At 47.5% G+C, this 20,613-nt stretch overlaps 1 protein-coding gene across 4 annotated transcripts in view; it reads left to right on the top strand.

Annotated features, from left to right (window-relative positions):
• LOC125695837 (mitogen-activated protein kinase kinase kinase 3-like) overlaps positions 1–20,613 on the top strand; it is a 68,633-nt gene that overhangs the window by 34,260 nt on the left and 13,760 nt on the right. For 3 of the 4 annotated variants that reach the window (XM_048950820.1, XM_048950821.1, XM_048950822.1), the window contains exons 4-8: positions 3,952–3,995; positions 4,978–5,077; positions 11,027–11,140; positions 12,642–12,753; positions 18,845–18,978. In XM_048950820.1, the coding sequence (XP_048806777.1) occupies positions 3,952–3,995; positions 4,978–5,077; positions 11,027–11,140; positions 12,642–12,753; positions 18,845–18,978 (504 nt within the window). The remainder of the gene's footprint in view (positions 1–3,951; positions 3,996–4,977; positions 5,078–11,026; positions 11,141–12,641; positions 12,754–18,844; positions 18,979–20,613) is intronic. The other variant, XM_048950823.1, reaches the window with a different exon arrangement.

The raw sequence follows: 20,613 nt of genomic DNA, 5'->3' as shown, positions 1-20,613 counted from the left end.
TGCCCTCATCCACCAGCATGGCATTAGACGCCATCCCAGCTCGGACTCATGTTCCCTATGTGGTCTCCTGTCTGGGTGGGAAGGGGCTGAGGGTGCTCAGCGCAGCCTGCTCCTCCAAAACCATTTCCATTTTAGGCTTCAGTGCGTGTTTTGCCGCGCTATGTGTGCTTTTATTACAAACAGCAGTCAGCTCTTCGGGGATCTCTGCAGCGGATCATGATTCACTTCGTTTGGAAGCACTTTTTCCATTTTTCCGACATCTCATTTCATCCCGTCCAGCTCACTCCGGTTTTCCGGAGGGTTCTGCGGCCGCTCTCATCTCATGTCTCCCACTGGACCCCTTCATGAGGGCCGTGCACAGGAGGCTTTCCCCTGCTGCCATGATGCCCCCCATCGCCACGGGTCTCAGTGCTTCTCAGGGGCTATGAGCTTTTTCTCTTTGTGAAATTGAAAGTTTTAAGGAAAGAGCTAAAAAATACTTTCTGGAAAGCCTGGGAAGATGGTGATGTGTTTGCTGCCGCTGCAGTGGCTTTGCCTTTCCTTTCCTATGCAGATGACAAGAAAGAGTGAAAGACCAGCAGCCATTTGTTAGCTGGGCTGGAGGAAATGCCAGCACAAGGGTGTCGGGGAAGAAATTATTCCAGAAACGAAAGGAATGGCTGTGGTATTTCCTCTCAGGGTCATCCCTGGTGTTGTTTGTCACAGCAGGGCCTCAAGGTGCCTTTTGAGTGCTCCCCTGTGCCGTGTCGCACGGAAACATGGCACCCACAGGAGAGCAAAGCTTTACATGTTGAGTCTGGCACTGCTGTGCTTCACCGTGGTGTCCCCTGGTGCTCCTTTATCTCTCTGAGCTTTCCAAGTTCTCCCTGAAGCCATAGCGGGCACCTTCTGTTGTGGCTTGGTGTTGAGGGCCACTGCCTTACATTACAAGCTTACCTTTAGCACTGTCAATAACACGTTCTTCTCAGACATCTCTGCCTGCACTGCTCCAACTGATGGCCTCTTGATCTCAGGTAGATGGAGGCCATCATTAACCACATTTGACACTGGGTGGCAGAGAGGCCTAGGCTGGGCCAGCAACGTGGCTTGAGTTGTGCAAGTTGCTGTTGTCCCAATTCCTTATGAAATTGCAAAAATACTTGTATGTTGTGTTGAGATCCTTATGGAAAGATGCTACTTCTGCCTTCCTCTTCATCCCCCATTTGATGTGCATGCGGTTTTGCCCCAGCACTTGGCACTGCTCCACGTTCCCTGCGTGATCTAAAATGAGTTGCTCCTAACCAGATTTCCATGGGTGTGAAAAATCACAGCCTGCTCCAGTGTTTAGGAAGTGCTTTGCATCCTCTTGGGACTCTGTAGCTCTTTGGGCACTGCCCTCTTTTTTTATTATTATTTTTTAAAGGAAAAAAGTACTTGGTGGTGGTGGTGATGAATTCAGCTTTAGCAATGAGTCAGAAACATGAGCAAGCCGTGGAAAGACTGCAAAATAAAACTGTAACCAACTTCTCAGAATATATATATATGCACATATATATTAATTTATGCTCTGTGTAATGTCTTTGTCCCTCCCCTATCCACATTTACATGCCTAAGATCTGGGTTTCTTGGAGGGAGGTGAGAGGTTAATGGTTTTTATATTAGCCCAAAGAATTGTAATCCCATTAACAAATGCAGTGGTTTTCATTCCCTTGGTGCAGCCTGTGTGTTTGCTGCAGGGCTCAGACCCAGAGCAGAGCAACGTGGGGCAGCTGGCTTACTTTGTTGGCTTTGAGCCACGACACATCAGCCCTGTTGTTGATGTAGAAGAATAGGATGCAGCAGGGTCGTGGCTCTTTATTTTCCCCCTTTTTCTTCTCTCTCTGGAGCTTTAAACAAGTGTTATGATATTTTCCAGCCACAAGCTGTTTTTAAAAAACTTATTTGTCTGCAAAATTTGTTTTGCTCAGCATAAGCACACAGTGTGCACTACCTCGATGTTCGGCGCAGCTTTCAGGTCTGTGCTGAAAGTGAAACCTGTGTTTGCAAGGGTTTCCTGCAGCGAGGCTGGAGCTGCGTGAGCTTTTCCCCTTGCACATCCTGCTCTTTTGTAAGGAGAAACCTCGAAAGTTCCTCGCCCTGATTTCTCTCTTCGTTTAGAGAAGGACTCTGCAGAACTGCGTGCTGTGAATCCATGCTGGCTGATTGCTTTCCAGCATCCAGGAGAGCTGAATTAGCCAAGTCCTTCAGATAAAATATATGAATGTTTTATTATTAAATAAAAAATGGCATAGAAAAGCCTATCTCTTTTTCTTTCCCTCTTCCTAAGAGATAATCAAAATTGGAATCCCACCCATGTTTTGCTGTCTCTACAGCCAAAGATCCGAGTCTGTAGTGACTTGGATCTTCAGCAGTGGTCTGTTATGATCTTCTCTTCTTTTGAATTTTGGATTCTTTTAGACCTGCTGTGGTATTTTTTATGGTTTGGGCCCGGTGGTTGTAGAGGCAAACCTGGAGTTTGTCCAAATATTGTGGGTCTGGGGAGCTGGCTGCAAGTGCTGAAGTGCTGTAAGTGCATACAGCACTGCTGAAATGTCCCATTTCGTGACATGGGTTCTTCCAGCTCTGCCAGGGAACGCAGCGAAGGCCACAAGCAGTGCTCTAAAGGATGTGTTTCAAGTGATGCAATGGGCTACCCTGCATCTGCCAGGGTTTTTAAGCTTTATTGACTGAGTTGCCTCTAGGCTCGACTTCCTGAACTTCAGTGGCTGTTTAAAAATAAACCTAAGAACACCCAGCCAGCTCATTTTCTTCATAAGAGACAAAGCTGTTTCACTGCAGCTCTGCTTTCCCTCTGAGAAGATGGAAAGTGTGCCTTCATGCACTGGAAATCCAGGGTTAGAGATAAGGCCCTTGCTCAGGAAGGGCTGTCACCCACCCAGACAGGGATTATCCATGGCACTGAGGGACCCAGTCCTCCTTGGGGTCACTCCTCTGAAGGAGATGGCGAGTGCTTTTTTTCTCCATGGGAGGAAAGCTACGGTTTGAGGAGGCTCGTGTGGGTTAGTGGGGCAGAGACCTGGGTAACTGAGGTGACTAAATGTGGTCTAGAATGTAAAGGGGCTTTTTATCTGCTTTGGATGCCATTGGAAAGTCACGGCACGAGCCAGAGGATCCTAAGGTATGCTTGGCCCAGGCTCAGTCTGAGAAGCTGAAGGAAAGAAAAAGCTCCTTGTGGTCTTAGAATAGCTGCTACATACACACGGAGAAGATGGGAGAAGTGGCTTTTGCTAGTGACTGCATGGTTGCGTTCCCAGTCTGCCCACAGATCTTTGGAATTTCTTTGGATGAATCTGATGGTTTCTCTAGGGGTGAGCAGTGGGTCAGTTCAGGGTGCACACTCACTTTGTAGGAAGCAGCAATGCCTGATGCACTTTGCATTTTGCATGACCTAACAAAATAAGAATAGCAGCCATCAGCCCCAGCGCTGCTGGGTTTTAAAAGCCAAGGCTGTCTCTCTACTGCCATCAAAAGTTGCTTGCTTTTACTTTGTTCTCATTTTCTTTGTCCCAAGTGTTGATGTGTTCTGTAAGATATCACCTGAGCTTTGCCTTTTGGATTTTCAACAGAAAGCACTGGGCTAAACAAAGCCTCAGGGAGCACCAGTGTGGGACAGACTGTGATATCAGACATTTATCTTGTTTATCCCTTGGATAATAGTGCCTCATTCTCAAATGAGCTCACAGCATTTGAAATTTCCCCCTTGTATTAATGTAGTTTATTAAAGTTACACAGATGAGAAAGTGTCATTTTCTTTTTAGAAGGCCTTCTTTTTGGGCAAGTTCACCTATTAGCAAAGCAATAGAGTTTTCCTGTATACACAAGGCACCTAGCAGAGTTAGGGGAACTTCCCTGAGAATTACTGTGAGCTTTAGATGTGTCTGGGACCTGACTGTTTCCTGTTTTTTCTTTCAGCAGCGAAATGTCAGGATCAAGTTTGAATATGAAGGAGAGAAAAGGTATGTACCCAGCCCTGTCCCCATCTGTGTACAGGGACAAATTGCCCTTTTTACCCAGCATCATCCTACTGATTTCTGCCAGCTGCAGATGAGCTCACAGCAGGATTAAGCCCTGAAATCAGTTACAAGTTTATATGCAAGAGCCTTGCCTCGTCACCCTGCTCACCAGAAGGACCTCTGGGGTTTGCATGCACTGAAAGTTCCAAGCTGGAAGTCATTAAATGCCCCTTACCAAGGACACAGGGTGCATGGTTGGATCCTTTTCTCTTTTCAGTTCTTGAGCCCTACTGAACCAGAGCTGAGCTGCAAGCCTACAGAATTGTGTCCTTTTAGTAGCAGCCTGTGACACTTACTTACGATAACCAGATTTTGGGCATGGGTCCCATAAAAATAGAGCTGGGAGTTAAAGCTTGCACACCCTTCCCTGCTTGACATTTTCATGGAATCACCTCTGCTTGATGCTTAGTGACCGTGGCAGGGCAGGATACAGAGCTGGGAACTCATAGGCTGATGGTCAAGGTTGTATTTGAAATAAAATAAATAGTGTTAGTGTAGGGCTAAACTATACCTGCTGATATGTACCTGTGATGGTACAGGAGAGGCAGATTCACAGGATGCCAAATTGCATCGCTGTCTTTTCCATTCCCGTTCCCTCTTCAGGATCACTTGCTGAAAGTGAAGGTGATAAATCACCCACTAGTGCATGACCCAGGGGATTCTTCAGTGAAAAGCTGCTGGGCTTTCTTCTTTTCAACATGCAAACACAACAGGGGGAGAAACAGAGGAGTTGCACTAGAATTTTTGATAGAGTTCTTCGGCATAACAGATGAACAGCATTTGTGTGAATGTAAAAGCAAGGAGCAAGTTCTGTGCTTCATGGTAGAAGAGTACTAGTCCTTATTTCTGAATTGTCTGTGCAGTGCTGAATCCCACTGTGGTTTTACTAAACTGAAACTACTGTTCTGTTTATCTGCAAATGCAGGATCATCCAGTTTCCAAGACCAGTCAAATTCAAAGAAGTGGTGCAGAAAGTCACGGATGCTTTTGGACAGACGATGGACTTAGTCTGCACGAGCAATGAGGTACTCTTCCCTTTATGGTTACAGGAGCATTTTAGGGTACCTGGCAGAGCTGAACAGTAATTTCTTCTTAAGGCCATGATTTAGTGTTTCACAAGTACGTGATGAAAAGTAATCTTACTTTGTGGCTTCCAACTACTAGGCAAACAGGAGCTGTTGCCCAGACGTAGCTCAGTTGTATTCTCTGACTCCAAACCAGGCTTTTGCTTTCTTAAAATGATTTCAGTCAAGGCTTATTAAATGATGACCTACATACGTTGTCCTTTCCTCCAGAAAAAAAACCAAAACCAACCTCAGAACAGGGAGGAACAAAATAACTGAGATGATGGAGACATTGTCAATTCAGCTGCACAGCTGGAGATGTTTCTCCACGAACAGTTTGGGCAGTGAGACCAACTTTCAGAGCACTTCTGGCTGGTGAGAGCACACATGGGGCAGAGAAGAGAGCAGCTGAGACCAGATGACTTTCATGAGAGCCACACAGAGCGATTCTAGACCATGTGTTTGGGTTGGATGTGAAGCCTCCTCATCCTGGGAGCAGTTTAAGGAGCATGCTGAAGTTTGGAGTGTGAGGGACAGCACTACTAAACCAGCATACTTTCATCCAGCACTGATTTTATTTCACCTAGAAAAGGCAGAACTATCTGCAGTTTGTTTCTGTGGTTAGGTCAGCGGTGAAATCACTGCTGGTTTCTCTAGCAGGTTCTGTCACTGCATACTAGTGGCCAAGAAACCTTCCTTCTGCAATCTGCTTTAAAACTTTAAAACTGCTTTAAGTTGAAGGAGAGAAGGTGTAGGTTGGATGTCAGGGGGAAGTTCTTTACAGAGGGAGTGGTGAGGAGCTGGAACAGCTGCCCAGAGAGGCTGTGGATGCCCCATCCATCCCTGGAGGTGTTCAGGGCCAGGTTGGATGGGGCCCTGGGCAGCCTGGGCTGGTATTAAATGTGGAGGTTGGTGGCCCTGCGTGTGGCAGGGGGTTGGAGATTCCTGATCCTTGAGGTTCCTTCCAACCTGAGCCATTCTATGATTCATATGACAGATAGGCACCATTCCTTCTGGATCTGTCTCGATAGCTCACTTCTTGAAGAATTAATTGCAAATGCATAAGAACCTTTCATTGAAATACAAGGGAGGCTGTGAAGAGAGCTTTTTCTTTCCTTTTCTTTTTCCTTTTTTTTTTTTTTTCTTTTCTTTTTCTGGGAGATTAGAGCCAGTGAAAGTTCCTATTCTGTATTAATAGATACCTCACGATACCACAGCGTCCTTTGGGCTTTAGCTTTGAATGTAGTCTGGTTTCTAATCTTGGGCATTCTCTGCCAGCCCTCCTGGGAAAAGCCTGCCATTGAATTCTTCAGGAATGACTCACTTCATTCCAGGTTTCTTTCCATTGGAAGAGGAATTTTTTTCCAACAATAGCAAATAGAAGCTTAAATAATGCATTTTATTCCACGTCAGAGACTATTCTTGGGTTTGTGGTGAGCACATAACAGGACCATGAGCTTGGGGTACTCCTTCATAGGGATGAGGAAGACCTTTAGTGTTGTTGTTTTATATACATAACAATTCCTCTTTTTGAGGACCTACACCTTTGGGAGCAGTAGCAATTTAGGGTTGTTGTACAAACTACCAACAGACAAAAATGACCTTTGGGGAGATGAGCTGTATGTCCACATGGTGCCCCCCAGGATCTGGCTCGCAGCATGCTCTGGGCCATGATTTTAATTGCATGACTGCAAGTCTGTGAGGTAGCTCGATCACAGACATATTTCAGTGACATTTCACTCTTTTCTCAGCAACTCTTCATTGCCATTTAATGTTTCTCCTGCCACAGAACCTTGCAGAGTGTAATTACACTGAAGGCAGCACTCCCCTTCGGAAGCCCAGTAAGTGGCAGTCAGTGTCCTAGGGAAGCCAAGATTGGTGAGATGAGCATGCCAGAAGGGTGGAGCAGGGGCACACATGAATCACATCCTGGTGGGACCACGGAATCAACGAGTTTGGGCTGGCAGAGATAAGAGCAGGGCCTGGCTGTGGGTGTACTGCACGGGGCATGTCTGCATGTTAGCGCTAGGCTGGGCTTGTCTTTCTGATGGGCAGGCCAGCAAAGTCTTGCCTGTGGGCAGCATGGTGCAGTGACTTACAGAAAGCTGGCTGTGTTGTAGCTTGAAGGAGCGTCTTCTACAGCAAATTCTGTCTGAATTTCATCTGCGTGCACTGCTGTCCAGTTGCTCCAAGTGTAACTAAGTCATCTTCCCCACGTCCATCACCAGCTTGGGAAGTGGCCTTGGGCACTGAACCTTGGTGAGCCACCAGTTTCCCCCTGACCTCCCTTTGCGTGTCACTTCTGAGGCAGAGGCAATTTCACATCATCATTTCAGGAGGTTAAGGAGAGTTAAAGCCTAGGGAAATGGTAGAAGCTCTGTTATGGGGAAGGAGGATTGTTTTAAAGTGTATTTAACAAACATTTGTCAAGAATTGTTGATGCCAGTTGGTCTGGCACTGGGCAGGAAGATGAACTAATTGACCTCTCAGATTTTTCCCCAGCCCCATTTCCTACTATTCTTTGGCTCTCTGCAGTGTCTTAGCAGTGAGTTCTCGCAATGCAGCTGCAGTTGGTGAAAATTCACCCTTTGAACTCACTTTCTTAGACTGCAAGGGATTGACCACCAAGCCCTATACTGTAACATTGGGTTCCAGTGGAACCAACTGTTTATAAGCAAGAAAAAACTCTAAAAGCTGCATTAGGAATTTTGTGTAGGTGAATTTTGCTGTCTGTGGCTGCTCATTCTATAGGCAGAATAAACCCAGTTAGGTTTGCTCTGGTTCTTGCTTCCATGGTTCTGTGTGGATCTGTATTTAGTTTCATGCCTGGTAGGTATCTGCTCCTGTTATCCATATGTGCCACAATCTGGAAGCCAAATGGAGCAAAATCTACTTGCCAGATATGGGCAATAGGTAAAGCCAAGCTAAATACTGGCCCCAGTCCCTGTTCCAGGAGGGCACTTTCTGCCTGATACTTTTGGCTTCTCTCAAGCAGGCATGCAAATGTGTTAATGTTGTGATACTGGAGTGAGATGGAGTGACCTGCAGAACATTTTGTTCAGAGCAGCAGCTGAGGGATTGCAGTTCTGAACTCTTGTGAGCAGCTCATTAAAGGGATGGGTGAGAATTGGGACTATACTTACAGTTCAGAGCTGAATTCTGCTTGTGGATAAAATGAGGGGGAGCAGGTCTCCAACATTTTCATTTCTGTTTGGGCAAGTAGAGAAGCTTTTCTGCTTGATTCATCTATGGGACCCTTGTGAGCTTCAAGAGGATTAAGCAGAATACTGAGAGAATATCCTTTAGGTTCTGCTGCATAAGGAAACAGGCTGTCTCAGGACATCTGTGTGGAATTTGGAGGCACATTCAGTACCATTTCTGCCTATGGTCTGCTGTGACCATAAGTGATTCGTAAGGATCTCCAAGTCCTACCATGGTCTAACCATTTATCCAGTGGACCTTCTGAAAGCGCTGAATGGTTGATATCTATCATAGATTCAATTTGAGTTGGAAGGGACCCCTAAAGGCCATTTAGTCCAACCTCCCTGCAATGTGCTTCAGGTGCTCAGAGCCCTGTCTGGCCTGACCTGGGGTGTCTCCAAGGTTGGGGCATCCACTGCCTCCCCGGACAACAGGTGCCAGTGTGGGTGGGCAATTCCTTTCATTCACATCCCAATCTGGCAATGTGTTTCCAGGCTGGTTTATTCGTTCCAGCCCACACAAAGACTTGCTCTCTGTTAGCCCCCCAGTTGGCTAGTTGCTTGCTCAACAAATAAGGATCATCTTCTCTTCCTGAACTTTGCCCCATCTGGTTTGATTGAGGCCTCAAGTCTCATTCTACATCCAAAGCATTTTCAAGAGTTCCTCTTAGAGTCCTTTCCTGACAAATAACGTAATAGTTTTTACAGACAAAAGCTGCATAGCCTGATCATCCATCTCCCTGGATGAATGTTCTCAGAGCTTTGCTTTAAGGTCTCCTCTGACTTTTTGTAGAAATGTGTCAACCACGTTTGCATACCTTACACCAGAACAGCACTCCTGGCTCAGCCTGATGTTTGTTGCTTAAATATCTCTTGGAAACTGGTCTTGTCTCTCCTCAGCAATGATCATTGCTGCCATTACCTTGGAACTGACAGCTTCTTCTTCTACTCTGAATCAAATTTCTGCCTATCTGACTCTTTCGTGCATGCTGTAGGGTTCCTGAACATTTGATTTGGGACCAAAAACTGCACTGACAGGTTACATAAAACTAAGTTATTGCATTGCCACAGCCCCTTTCCAGATCTGGATTTTGCCATCTTGAGGATGAGTGCCTAAGCTCAGGAACCACTCCGGTCCACAGCTGCTGCAGCTTGGCTCTGTTGGTGGAAGGACAACCTGAAGCCTAATGTTCAGCATCAAAAGCAGGGGGCTTGTATATGGTCCTGTTCCTTAACTGTAACATGGAGATGAAAGAGGATGTTCATTTCACACAGGAGAAATCTGATCTAAATCATGAGGTGTTCACACACAACACACACCAAAAATGAAGTTTGGCAGGCTCAGGTTGTGGTCCCTGGGTGGAGAAGGTAACTGTAGCAGTTTCCTGAGATGAAACCTTGTCTCCTTTGGCCAGGGCCTTCCCTTGACCTGGTCATCCCCACAGCCCCAGTGCACACAGTCTGAGGTGTATTTACCTACAGGCTGACAGCCAAACCCCTGGTGACACCCTGAGATCAAAAAGGGAGACACAGGCAGCTTTTGAGTGCCTTTCTCTTGGGCAGTTGATCCAAGGAGTGTTTGTGGTGTGAACTCTTATCACCCAGAGAGCTTTTTGAAGTGGGGGGCTATAGCTCCCAGTCAGGCCAGTGAGGCTTTACTGGGATCTGTGGCCGCTCGGTCCCTTTGGTAGGCAGAACTGCTGTGTACATTGGCACAGGCAAGAGTATCCCATGCTCTGCTGGCTGGAGATGGTGCCAGTGCCCTAGGCAACCTACAGAGGTTGAGGCTTGGTTTTTACGATCTTAGGCAGAGTGCCCCAGAAAGGAGGGCAAATAGTTGTGTTTTTCATCTCAGCCCAAGGCAGCAGAAGGCTGCAAAACCCCCTCTGAAGTGCAGCTGTGGTGGGTGCTGGACGCTTTGCAGTCCATCTGCAGGACATGGTACACCACACAGCAATGTCAAGGGGCCGTGTGACCTCTGGAGGTGAGAGGGTGGTAGCCTGCCCCATACCAAGCAAACAGCAGGACTTTTGGCTGCTGTATAGACAGGGCACTGTCTGGCTCTCTACTCTGCTTACTTTGTCAAGAAATTGCCCTGCTGGGTGTCCATGTGGCTCTTGCAGTGAAGGCAACACTCACCTTTTGTACTGGAGGAGCTGAGGCTCTGATTTGGGAATGATCTGATTTCACAGTCTGCGGTAGGAGGGAGGCTGCTGGGATCTCCCACAAGAGATGCAATGATTACAGCTCACTGCTTTCCTGGAGCACCATTGCACGGCTGTCTTCCAGGGAGGAAACCCAGGCTCTTCAAAGCCTGGAACACACGGGGCTGATCTGGCGTGGGGTAGCTGCAGGCCTTGCCTCAAATTCCAGGTCAGAGCAGCCCCGGAATAGCAGGCAGCAAGCCTAAGGATTCAGCTCAGCCCATTCCCCTGACCACTAGCTGAATTTGTGATGTGACCTTTAACCTTTCTCTTCGCAGATGTTTTTTGTTGTGATTTTTTGCGTCCGTTCCATAATAGATGAGAACTTGGAAGAACAAGCAGAGCTCAGCAAGCTGGGGGTGTGGGGGCCCTTGTTTTCCATCCGCTTTCTCAGGTTCCTCCCTCGCCCCCCGATTCCCAAGCTGCTCACCGTGAGGATCTGCCTTCCTTTGTTTAGCCAGTTGTGTGACACTGCTGTGCTCCGGTGTTTGTTCAATCCCTTCCAGCTCCTGATCCCACTGAAATCCCAGGAAGACTTGGACAAAGCGATGGAACAGTTGGAGCTGAGTCCTTCCCTGAAGAGCCTGCGGATCCTTGTGAGCGCTCCAAAGAAAGCGAATGTGAGCTGTTCACCTTCTCTGCTCTTTTGTGTCCAGACTTAGCTGCCTTGTTGTTGAGCTGGAGAGTGGAAATGAGCCTCCTGATGGTTCAGGAGGATCAGGGGGTCTGCCCTGCTCTGGCTCAGCTGCTCTGAAATCCTCCCACAGCAGCAGCCTGACGCAGTACTCAGCCCTTCCTGCTCCTCCTGCAACCTGTGATGGGTTAAATACTGTCCTGACCATCCTCAAACAAGGTTAACCCCTGGGTCACCTCCTGTGCTTTCCACATAAGGATGCTGCACCATCCCTCTGCATCCCCTCCTTGTATATGCTCACCATTGCCAAGCTGGGTGACAGCATGGGGACCGTTCCCTTTGTGTGATGCTGCAGTACTAAAGGCTAGGGAGGACAATCTAGAGAATCCTTCAGTGTCGTGCAGGACTGTCCCTTTTTATTTATTTTTATTTATTTTATTTTTTATTCTCTTGAGCTCAGTGGTTTTGCAGTTAAGCCTGTTAGCTTGACCTCGCCTGCACGGAGCTCCGTGCCAAAGCACATGTCGTTCTGCCCCAAGCACAGGCTGTAAAACAAGGGATTTGCAGATGTTGCAACTCTTTCTTCCTTATATTTCCTAGAAGTACCGGAGAGGCTGAGTGTCTTGAAACTCATAGTGCTTGTCTTCACGCTGCTGCTGCTTGCAGTTCCTGTGTCTTCTCTGCTCTTCTGGGAGGCTCTCAGAAGGTGCAGGGACCAGAGTGTCAGGGCAAAACTGAGCCATTGCTTGAGGTTTCCTATGTCCTGTTGTTCCTATCGGCTGCAGGAAAATTGGAGCATTGCAAGACAGCTACTAAGAGCAGGGCAGTCCAGGTAGATTTGTGTACAGCTTTGAGGTTGGTCCAGCTTCTCCTGAAGCATGTAAATATTCTTCTGCATGTAAAGAAATGCAGTTTTGAGGTCATAAATAAAACAATCACAAAATCACAGTGCATATCACATTATGTTAGTAAGGCTCTGCCACTACCAAGTCTTACCAATGTAACTCAAGCTGTATTGAAGTTACCAGCTGGATACACAATCCTTGGCTCTCCCTCTTTTCTGTACTCCCTAGAAAAGCCTCACTGTCCACTCTGCTCTGTTACAGAGTCACTTCTGCAGTGCTTAGGCTGCCACTGAAATATAGGGAGCATGGAGGAGAGGCTTTCATTCGTGCTTGCAAACTTTGAGGACAAGGATCAGCCTCTGTATTGATCCTGAAATAATGCAGTACCAGAACTGTCTTTTATGTTGTATGTCTGCATCATAATTAACTTGGACTTGGTTTTATTGTTTTAGACCATTATGCTAACGGATGTAATTTGTTTGTGAATGATTTTTGGATCATTCCAAGTTAAATGCATGTCTGCTTTTTAATGGCTCTTGGAAAGTGTGGTCATGGGGATCCCAGTGCAGGATTTCACACGGTGTGTCCACGAGGGGCCTGACTTCTGGCAAGGTCTGATGGTTCCTTTTGTGTGATTCACAGCTCCTCCAGCCAAACAACAGCAAGCAGCATGAAATGAGGATCTCCAGATCCATGGGAGATATCATGGGATCCCTGTACAAGGACTCTGAGAGGACACGAAAGTATTCTACAGGTAAGTGAAACGCAGTGCTCTGTGGGGTGTATGTGCTGTTACAGGTGGGGCCACCATCCCCTTTCCTGTCACAGTCATGGACATATTATGGTCTGGTGTCCATCCTGATGTCACCCACCAGTATCTTAGTGCAGTCACAACTTGGCTTGAGGAGGAAACCATGAACTGCACAGGTTGTAGTGATTAGAATCGTGTCACGCATGAAAGCTGAGAGGATCTAAGGTGTAATGTGAGGGGAAAACCTCTCATTTAATGGTAAAAACCTACAGTGAAATGATCTTCCTCAAAGTGAAGAGTGAGGGTCTATAGAAAGACAAGGCTATTCCAAACCTTGGCGTCCTTATTCCCTTAACCATCTGCCGTACATTTTCTCTGTATCCCTCTCCTTTTACTGCTTAGCACAATAATGTAGCACACTGGGCTTGGGTTTGCTACGTCCTGAGGACCAAACGTGGATCTCAGTGCCTGTGGTCTGTTCTGGGTGGTGAAGTCTGTGGTTGCTGCTTTTATGGTTTCTCAGGAGGGCGTGCAGTGTTTTGCACTGGCAGCATTTCAAATGAAGAGAAACATCCCTTTCCATTTGAGGCACTGGGAGCAGGTACCTGTTGGCCCTTGTTTGGAAAACTGTATAGGATTTTACAGAGAACAATGCTTCATGCAGCATTGGTAAAAGCAGCCTCTTGGGTATCATTCTCCACATTACAACCTACTGAAGCCAGATGTGGCTGCTACCTGTCCCAGTGTTCTCCTTGGTCCTGTTGTTGGGATGTGCCAAGGATGTCTCTTTCTGTTGTACTGTTTTCTACCCTTCGTGGCTCTTGAGAGTTTGCCCAGAATCTTCTGAATGAAATGCAGGCACAATTATATAGCAAGCAGAGACACTCCGCAGAAACTGCTTGGGCAAAACATCTCTGGTGCTCTTTCTTTTTTGGCCCTTGTTTGGCTGTTAATGTTGAGCTGTCACTGATGTGTGAACCAGGCGTAATGGGCAGAATTGATTCTGCTTATTGCTGTGCTAGTGAGAAGATTGATTCTTAGGATCATAGAATCATTGAATCTATAGCGTGGGCTCACTGGTTTATACAGCAGGCTTTGGTCTTTTCCTACCGTTTACTTCTTACTGTATGTCTTGCTGTCAGTTTGAGCAGGGTTTGCACCGAGCCCTCTGCATGGTAGGAGCACACCAGACCTCTCTGGAGCTATGCAGGCTCTATGAGGCTACTGCAGCCCATTGTAGGAGCTGTTTGCAGTCCTGCAGATTCCATTTTTGACCACTTGAATCAGAGATGGGTTATCCAGTAGTTGGGCAGAAACTTCAGTGAGCTGAAAGGGGGGAGGGTGGCTGTTCAGGTGGAGCGTAAAGCTGAAGATCTGGCTTTAGACAGGCAGAGATGAGCCTACATTGTGAGCATGGACAGGGGATTTCACTGAGCTTTGTGGGTAGTGAAAAGGCATCCTAAAAGACCGAGGCTCCTGTAGGATTAACTTCTTCTCTTGCAGTTGCAAGCTATGTCCTTGTGTTTGCTTCTGCTGTCATCAACACAGCTGCTATCAAGAGAAGATCTTAACTCATTTCAGCTTCTCTCTTAAGACGGCGTTTAAAAAGAGATTTAAAGTGATGTTGTAGAAAAAGGTGGTTCAGGGTCACGTTCTCCTGTTTCTGAGATGGCTCGTGGTTTTCTGCTGCCTCTGCCATGATAGCAGCAGTGAAAACTCATAAAACTGCATGTCGTTGGCACGAGCACATGAGAAGGGGGTAGATGTTCTGTGGAAGATATTTGGCTATTTTTGCTTCAGCTGGACAGAAAATATCTTCGTTCCCTGTCCCTAAAAAACCTTATGCAAAGTCAATATTATTTTTTTCATCAACATTTTCAGTGAAACGCCCCCAACGCACACAGTTTTTTTTTTATTGGAAGAGGAAAATGTTCCAGTCTCATGGTGACCAGCATCTGAAAATGTTCAGCTGAGTGCCAGAAAACTTGGTTTAAAATCTACTGGGGTTCTGAATTTTTGGATATCTGAGGGCAGCTTTCACAACATTATCCACCAATTATTCATGAGCTCCATTCTGGAATCAACACTTGATTGGAAACATTTGCCAAAGGCTTGATTCTTTATTCCCATGCTGGCAAACCATGACCTCTGGGAAGAGATGATGTAGAGCAAGGCATCCTTTTTCTCTTCGTTTTGGGGCATTTGATGGCAGGGAACACGGAATCATAGAATGGCTTGGGTCATGCTCAGCAAGGAATGCAGTGCAGAAAACAGCACAAGGGCATCGTAGGGGAAGTAGGCTTTGGTGGTGTACGGGCTGGATGGGTGACTGAAAAACATGAGCATGGTGGCAGTACCTGTGCCATTAAACTCATGGGGCCAGGGCATGAGCAGTGGCTGGCAACTGATGTCCTTGACCAGCCCTGAACTGCCCTCCCAGCTGTGCCCAGGTACCAGCTGGGTTAGCATGGGTGGAAATCATGGTGGTTGAACCTCCTCCCTGTTTTGAGAGGAGGAGGAGGCTGCGCCTGTGGGCAGCATGTCAGTTACCTGACGTGAGTTAGAAAAACGTTCCCTATAATTTGTTACATGTACCCTAAAGTTTGCCTTAAGCTGAGATGTAGGAATTCATCCTCAAAGGGTCAGCATGGAGAAGAGGAAGACTTGGAAGCATCCCACTAAAAAGAAGTGGAGGGAGATTTGATCGATGTGCTCACACCTCCCCATGCCAGCCACAGCTTGTTGGTGAGGAATTTCCTGCAGGTTTCTATCTGCTTATTGTGCCACTGTGTCCTGAGCCCCATGTTCCCACCACGGCTTGGAAGAACAACACATCTTGGTGTCACGTCCTTCATTTGGCTCTGTGGCAACATCATTCAGGGCTGGGCTCTCTGTGACTGCAGCTGTGAGCACAGGCAGCTGTCAACAAGCCCTGCCCGGCCCTTGCTTTTATGGGGCTTCTCTTCTCCATCAGGACTACTGCTTGATGCTGGTCAGTGATGGATGAAGTTTTGGGAAGGATCTGCCAGGGCAGGGAAGGGGTGAGGCCAGGGAACAAGGTGGCTGAAGGAAGCCAAGCCTGGCACAGGGGAGCTGCTTGTACGTGCAGCACCAAGAACTCTGCACATACAGCATGAAAGGCACTTCTTAAATAAAAATAACAGAAAGGAACATGAAAAAAAAAAAAACAGTAGATGCCAGCAGTGACTGTAAGGCTCCATGCTGGCCTGGTTCTCCCTGCCTGGGACATGCTGTGCTCTAACCTCAAATACAGGGCTTTACATTAGTGTGTGAAACATGGAGCAGGAATCCCACTGCAAAGCACCTTGCTACAAAGGGTAACTGAGGTCAGATGCTCAGCTGCTGCCAATCTGCAGAGTTTCTCTGAGTTCAGGAATTCTGAATAGAGCTGCTAAGATCTGGCCAGCATCTGGCTTACAAGTAATGCCTCAGAGCTTACCCCTTCCCTGCTGGCTCTGGAGCTGCCATGTAATCCTATAGGCTCCAGGAGGACAGTCTAGGAGGTCTTTTCTCTCTGCCTGATGCCACTGATGTTTTGTGAGCATCAGTTCAAGGCAAAGACCATTTGTGATGTGTTGGGCTCATCTGAGCTTGGCTGACCATTCCTTTCTCTGTCTCTAGGTGGATAAAGCAGCAATATCTAATGCATCCAGTATGCATTGTGTTGAATTACTATGAATTAAGCCTGCACATTAAAGATCAGAGTTGTCTTCTCTCCCCAGCCACTGCTTTCTGTTTCTGACCCCACTGGCACTGCTGAGAATGCCTGAGGTGTCATTAGTGGGGTCAGACAGGGCTGCCATGTGCTTTGAAAGGAGAAATCAGCTCTTGGCTCTGAGGCTGTGCTCCCATTCCTCTTGGGCAGGTAGGCATGCACAGAGATGTGCAGCAGCAGCACCCAGTGCTCAGCAACCAGTGCTACTGGAGGTGTGAAACTGCAGAAAATACTTTGAGCAGCTTTTCTTCCTGAGCTGCTTGGCTGAAAGGGATCTGCTTCAATCCAGCAGTTTCCAGGCATGCAAATGCCTGAGCATTTTGCCTAACTTCCTTGCCTGCTGAGAAGTGGTTACTGTCCTGTCCCCTCTGCAGTTTTAGCAGGAAATGTGACACTGGAAGGTCAAACATAACTGACCTGATGACTGGGAGCAGTTACTCCAGGCAAAAGCTTAATGTGAGATCATGCCAAGTCTTTACTCTTGTGATAAATGTCACTCAGCTCTCCGGGTCCAAAGTCACACACAGTGTATTCAGCTCCTTGTTGACCCTGACTCAAAGACCTGGGCTGTGGGTGGGTTGTGGCAGGGAGGGATGCACGAGCAGACCCAACCTTGGGAGCAGCAGGAGTAGAGCTGCTCAGCAGAGCTAAGGCACAGCAGTAACACCATGTCAGACCTGTGAGAGGCTTTTTGGAGCAAGAGCCCCCCGATGTCTTTATGCAGCACAAATGAGATGATAACACAGTGATTTCTCCAGTGTATGCAAACTCTTAATGGTTAAGCATTTGTTTATTTATCTTCAAGGGGAGGATGCCATGCTTCCCAACTGGTTTTGTTTTTTTGGGCTGGTGGAAAGCCAGCTCATTATGTGCATTGCAGCGCTCAGGAGATTCTCCCTCCTTGATCTTGGCCTTACTTCAGTTGGACTTTGATTCACTGTGCTCTTATCCTGCAGGAAATCTGCAAAGGAGAAAATAGGAAGGAGAAAAAAAGCATCTCAAAGGCCTTTATTTTTAAAACTTGAGCAAGGAGCCTGGAGGGAGATGTACTGTAGGACAGATATCTCTGTGTTTGGTGTAAATCCAGCAAGCCTGATTGAATGGTCTTTTATATTGGAGTAATGCTGTTGATGTTAGCAGCTCCTGATGCGCATTGGCTTAAGTGAGAGGTCTGTGGTGTTGATCATGGTGATGGATTTATGCCAGAGATCAATCTGGCACAGTAACTGTGCTGCAGAAGAGCAGCAGCAGAGGTGGAAGTGTTGCACTGACTTGTCATTACAGAATAGACCCCTTTCCCATACCTTTCCCTTGCAGTATGGAGCTCAGCATGGACACCTCATTACCAAATGGTAGTGATAAACCAAAAAGTTTGCAGGAGTGCTGCAGAGGGGGGTAAGAACTGTGGGGCAGGACACATGCTTTTTAGAAGCCTGTTGAAAAACTAGGTTTTGTGTGAAAGCTCCTATTGCACAGAGCAGACCAGTTAAAGCTCCAGCACAGAGCAGTGCAGATCTCCGTCAGCAATTCCTCACACTGAAGTGATTGCAGATTGAGAGGGGACTGCAGAAAGACCAGCAAAGCCAAGCCTGTGCATCTGGGTTAAGCAAGGGCAGCGCTTCCTACGTCCTGCAAAGGCTGAAGGAATTGGTTTGGGTGGATTTGGAGCCTCCAGGGCTACAGGCAGGGGAGGTAACCCGTGCGGCAGGAGGGCCAACCCCATGAGTTTTCCTCTCCCTTTGGCTCTTTGAGTGTTGTTTTTCCTTACTCTTAGGGAGAGAAGATGGATATTTGGGTGCAGATTGTTTTCCATCTATATGAAATGTTTGAGTGATGTTACACAGAGTTCTCTCAAGATGAGCAGCCAGGCTTGTTTCCCACTTTGCTAAATGAGACAGCATTTCCAGGGAGGAAACGTCATGAGGTCAAAGATGAGAGGTGGGATTGGGGTTTGGCTTGACTGCACAACAACAAAGCTCTAGGAGCTTTTTTACTTTCTGGTATTGACAAAGTATCCAGACACAGGGCACAGCTCTTAGGAGCCAGGGTAGGCTGAAAGCTGAAGTCTGCTGGGTGTTGTGTGGCTTTGCAGAAAGCAACTGTCCCGGATACAAAAGCTTTGTAGGTGCTCATGAACAGTATTGGCTCTCTAGTTCTTCCATTCTCTTCCAAAAAGTTCAAACTCAGCAGCATCTCTGGAAGATCATAGAATAACACAGTTGTTTGAGTTCAAAGAGACCTTCAGCTCCTCTGCTGTGAACGGGGACATCTACAGCTCAGTCTGTGACCACGGTCTCTGGCAGGACTTCAATGCAGTGAGTCCTTGTCTTGTTGATCAATGACTTCCCCATCTCCTAGGCTCTCTGCACACTGGCCGGAGCTCTCCACCCCCAGGGAGTGTTCCTGAGGAGCAGCAGCAGATCGCTCGCCAGGGCTCCTACACCAGCATCAACAGCGAGGGCGAGTTCATCCCCGAGACCATGGATCAAAATGTAAGTGGGGCTTGTGGGTTAAATGCATGTGGGTTGAAGTGGGCACGCTGCATTCTGCACCGCGAGCGTCGTTCTTGCTTCTAAATTGCCTGTGGCCCTCAGGACAGATTTTTCCTCTGGGCTTAACATGCTCCAGGAACGTGATTTCTAGGAACCCTGTAAGCTAGCTGTGGCGATGACTGCAGCACGCTCTGACGCTCCAGGTAGCACACATGCACACCAGCTGCCAGGCCCTCATGGCCACGGCCTTCCCGGATCCTGGGATGACAAGGGAGTGTGCCAAGCAAATGATTGCCCGCGATTGCAACAGCCTGGGGATGTCAGCAGCTCTCGCTGCTTCCCATGTGCTGTTTCTGCCTGAGCTCTGGCTACAGTCCTTGGCTCTGTCTGAAGTGTCTCTGTGTACTTTTTTTGTCTCTCTCCTCCCCCCGTTTGTTGTGTTTTTTTTTTCTTTTCCCTTATTAAGCAGTTTGTATGTCTCAATCCCTCAGTAATAAAAGAGTTGCTAGATTTAGTGCAGAGTGATGAGCAGAACCTCTGTCTCAAATCAGTTCCCTCCATAAAGGGGTGAACTTAGAGTGGTCACTGACCAGGAAGAGCATGTACCTCCCTCTCCGTTTGCATCTCTGCTCAAGCTGTAGCTCCAAAGAACTTAGGATGAGTGGCATCCTGCACTCTGTGGGCTATCTGGTTGCAAGGTTCAGTTTTGCAGTGCTCTTGGAAAGAGAGCATCAACTCGCAAGAGGGATCTGGAGGGACTTCAGAAAGGCACTGAGCAGGGTTGCTCACTTCAGTGGGCTGCTGTGACATCTCCCAAGTTCTTCCCTGGGGGAATGCGTGCCTCCTGCATTCAAGGAGCACTCACTGGCTCTGTTCTTGAGTGTGGGTGGTGCCAGTGTTTCCATGGCAAAGCTGTGTTTTCGACAGTTTATTCTACAGCCATTAATAAAATGAGAAGTCACTCCGGGTGAGCCTTGGCAGCGTCGGAGTGCAGATGTATCTCGTGCTGCTTGCAGCCAAAAGCTGGCTTTCTATTGTTTCCACATGACTTCCAAACACATTTAGGAGGATTAAGACAAAGTGTGTATGTGCAGGAGGAGGGCCTGCTCGAACCCCCTGGGGTGTAAGTCAGCACAGTTGCGTTGATTGTTAATGGTGCTCCATCAGCTCTGCTCCTGATGAAGGTTCCCAGATGCTCCCCCACCATGGGTGGCCCACTGTCTTTTCCGAGAGGTGGATGGATGTGTGCACTGACAAATTAAAGGCAGGAAAAAGGACTTGTTTCTTTCCTTCATTTCTCTCCTCATTGAACAGCCATAGTTTTTCCTGTGGATTGCCCTCAGAATGTTCTCGGAGTGCAGCTTTGAAACATACCTGCTGTAAAACCACTTGCAAGGAGATGCTTCCTGCCTTTTGGGGGTGCCCCTCTGCAGGTGATGTAACTGAGGTCTACATAGAATCATAGAGTCATTAAGGTTGGAAATGACCTCAAAGATCACCTAATCCAACCATCGACACACCACACCATGCCCACTGACCACGTTCCTCAGTGCCACATCTCCACAGTTCTGGAACACCTTCAGGGATAGTGACTCCACTACCTCCAAAGGCAGCCTGTGCTCAGATTTCTAGTTC

This window comes from Lagopus muta, chromosome 7 (assembly GCF_023343835.1).
Source record: "Lagopus muta isolate bLagMut1 chromosome 7, bLagMut1 primary, whole genome shotgun sequence".
NCBI classification, from domain to species: Eukaryota; Metazoa; Chordata; class Aves; order Galliformes; family Phasianidae; genus Lagopus; species Lagopus muta.
Note: the sequence above shows the minus strand (reverse complement) of the source record. Positions and strands in the feature narration are given on the sequence as shown.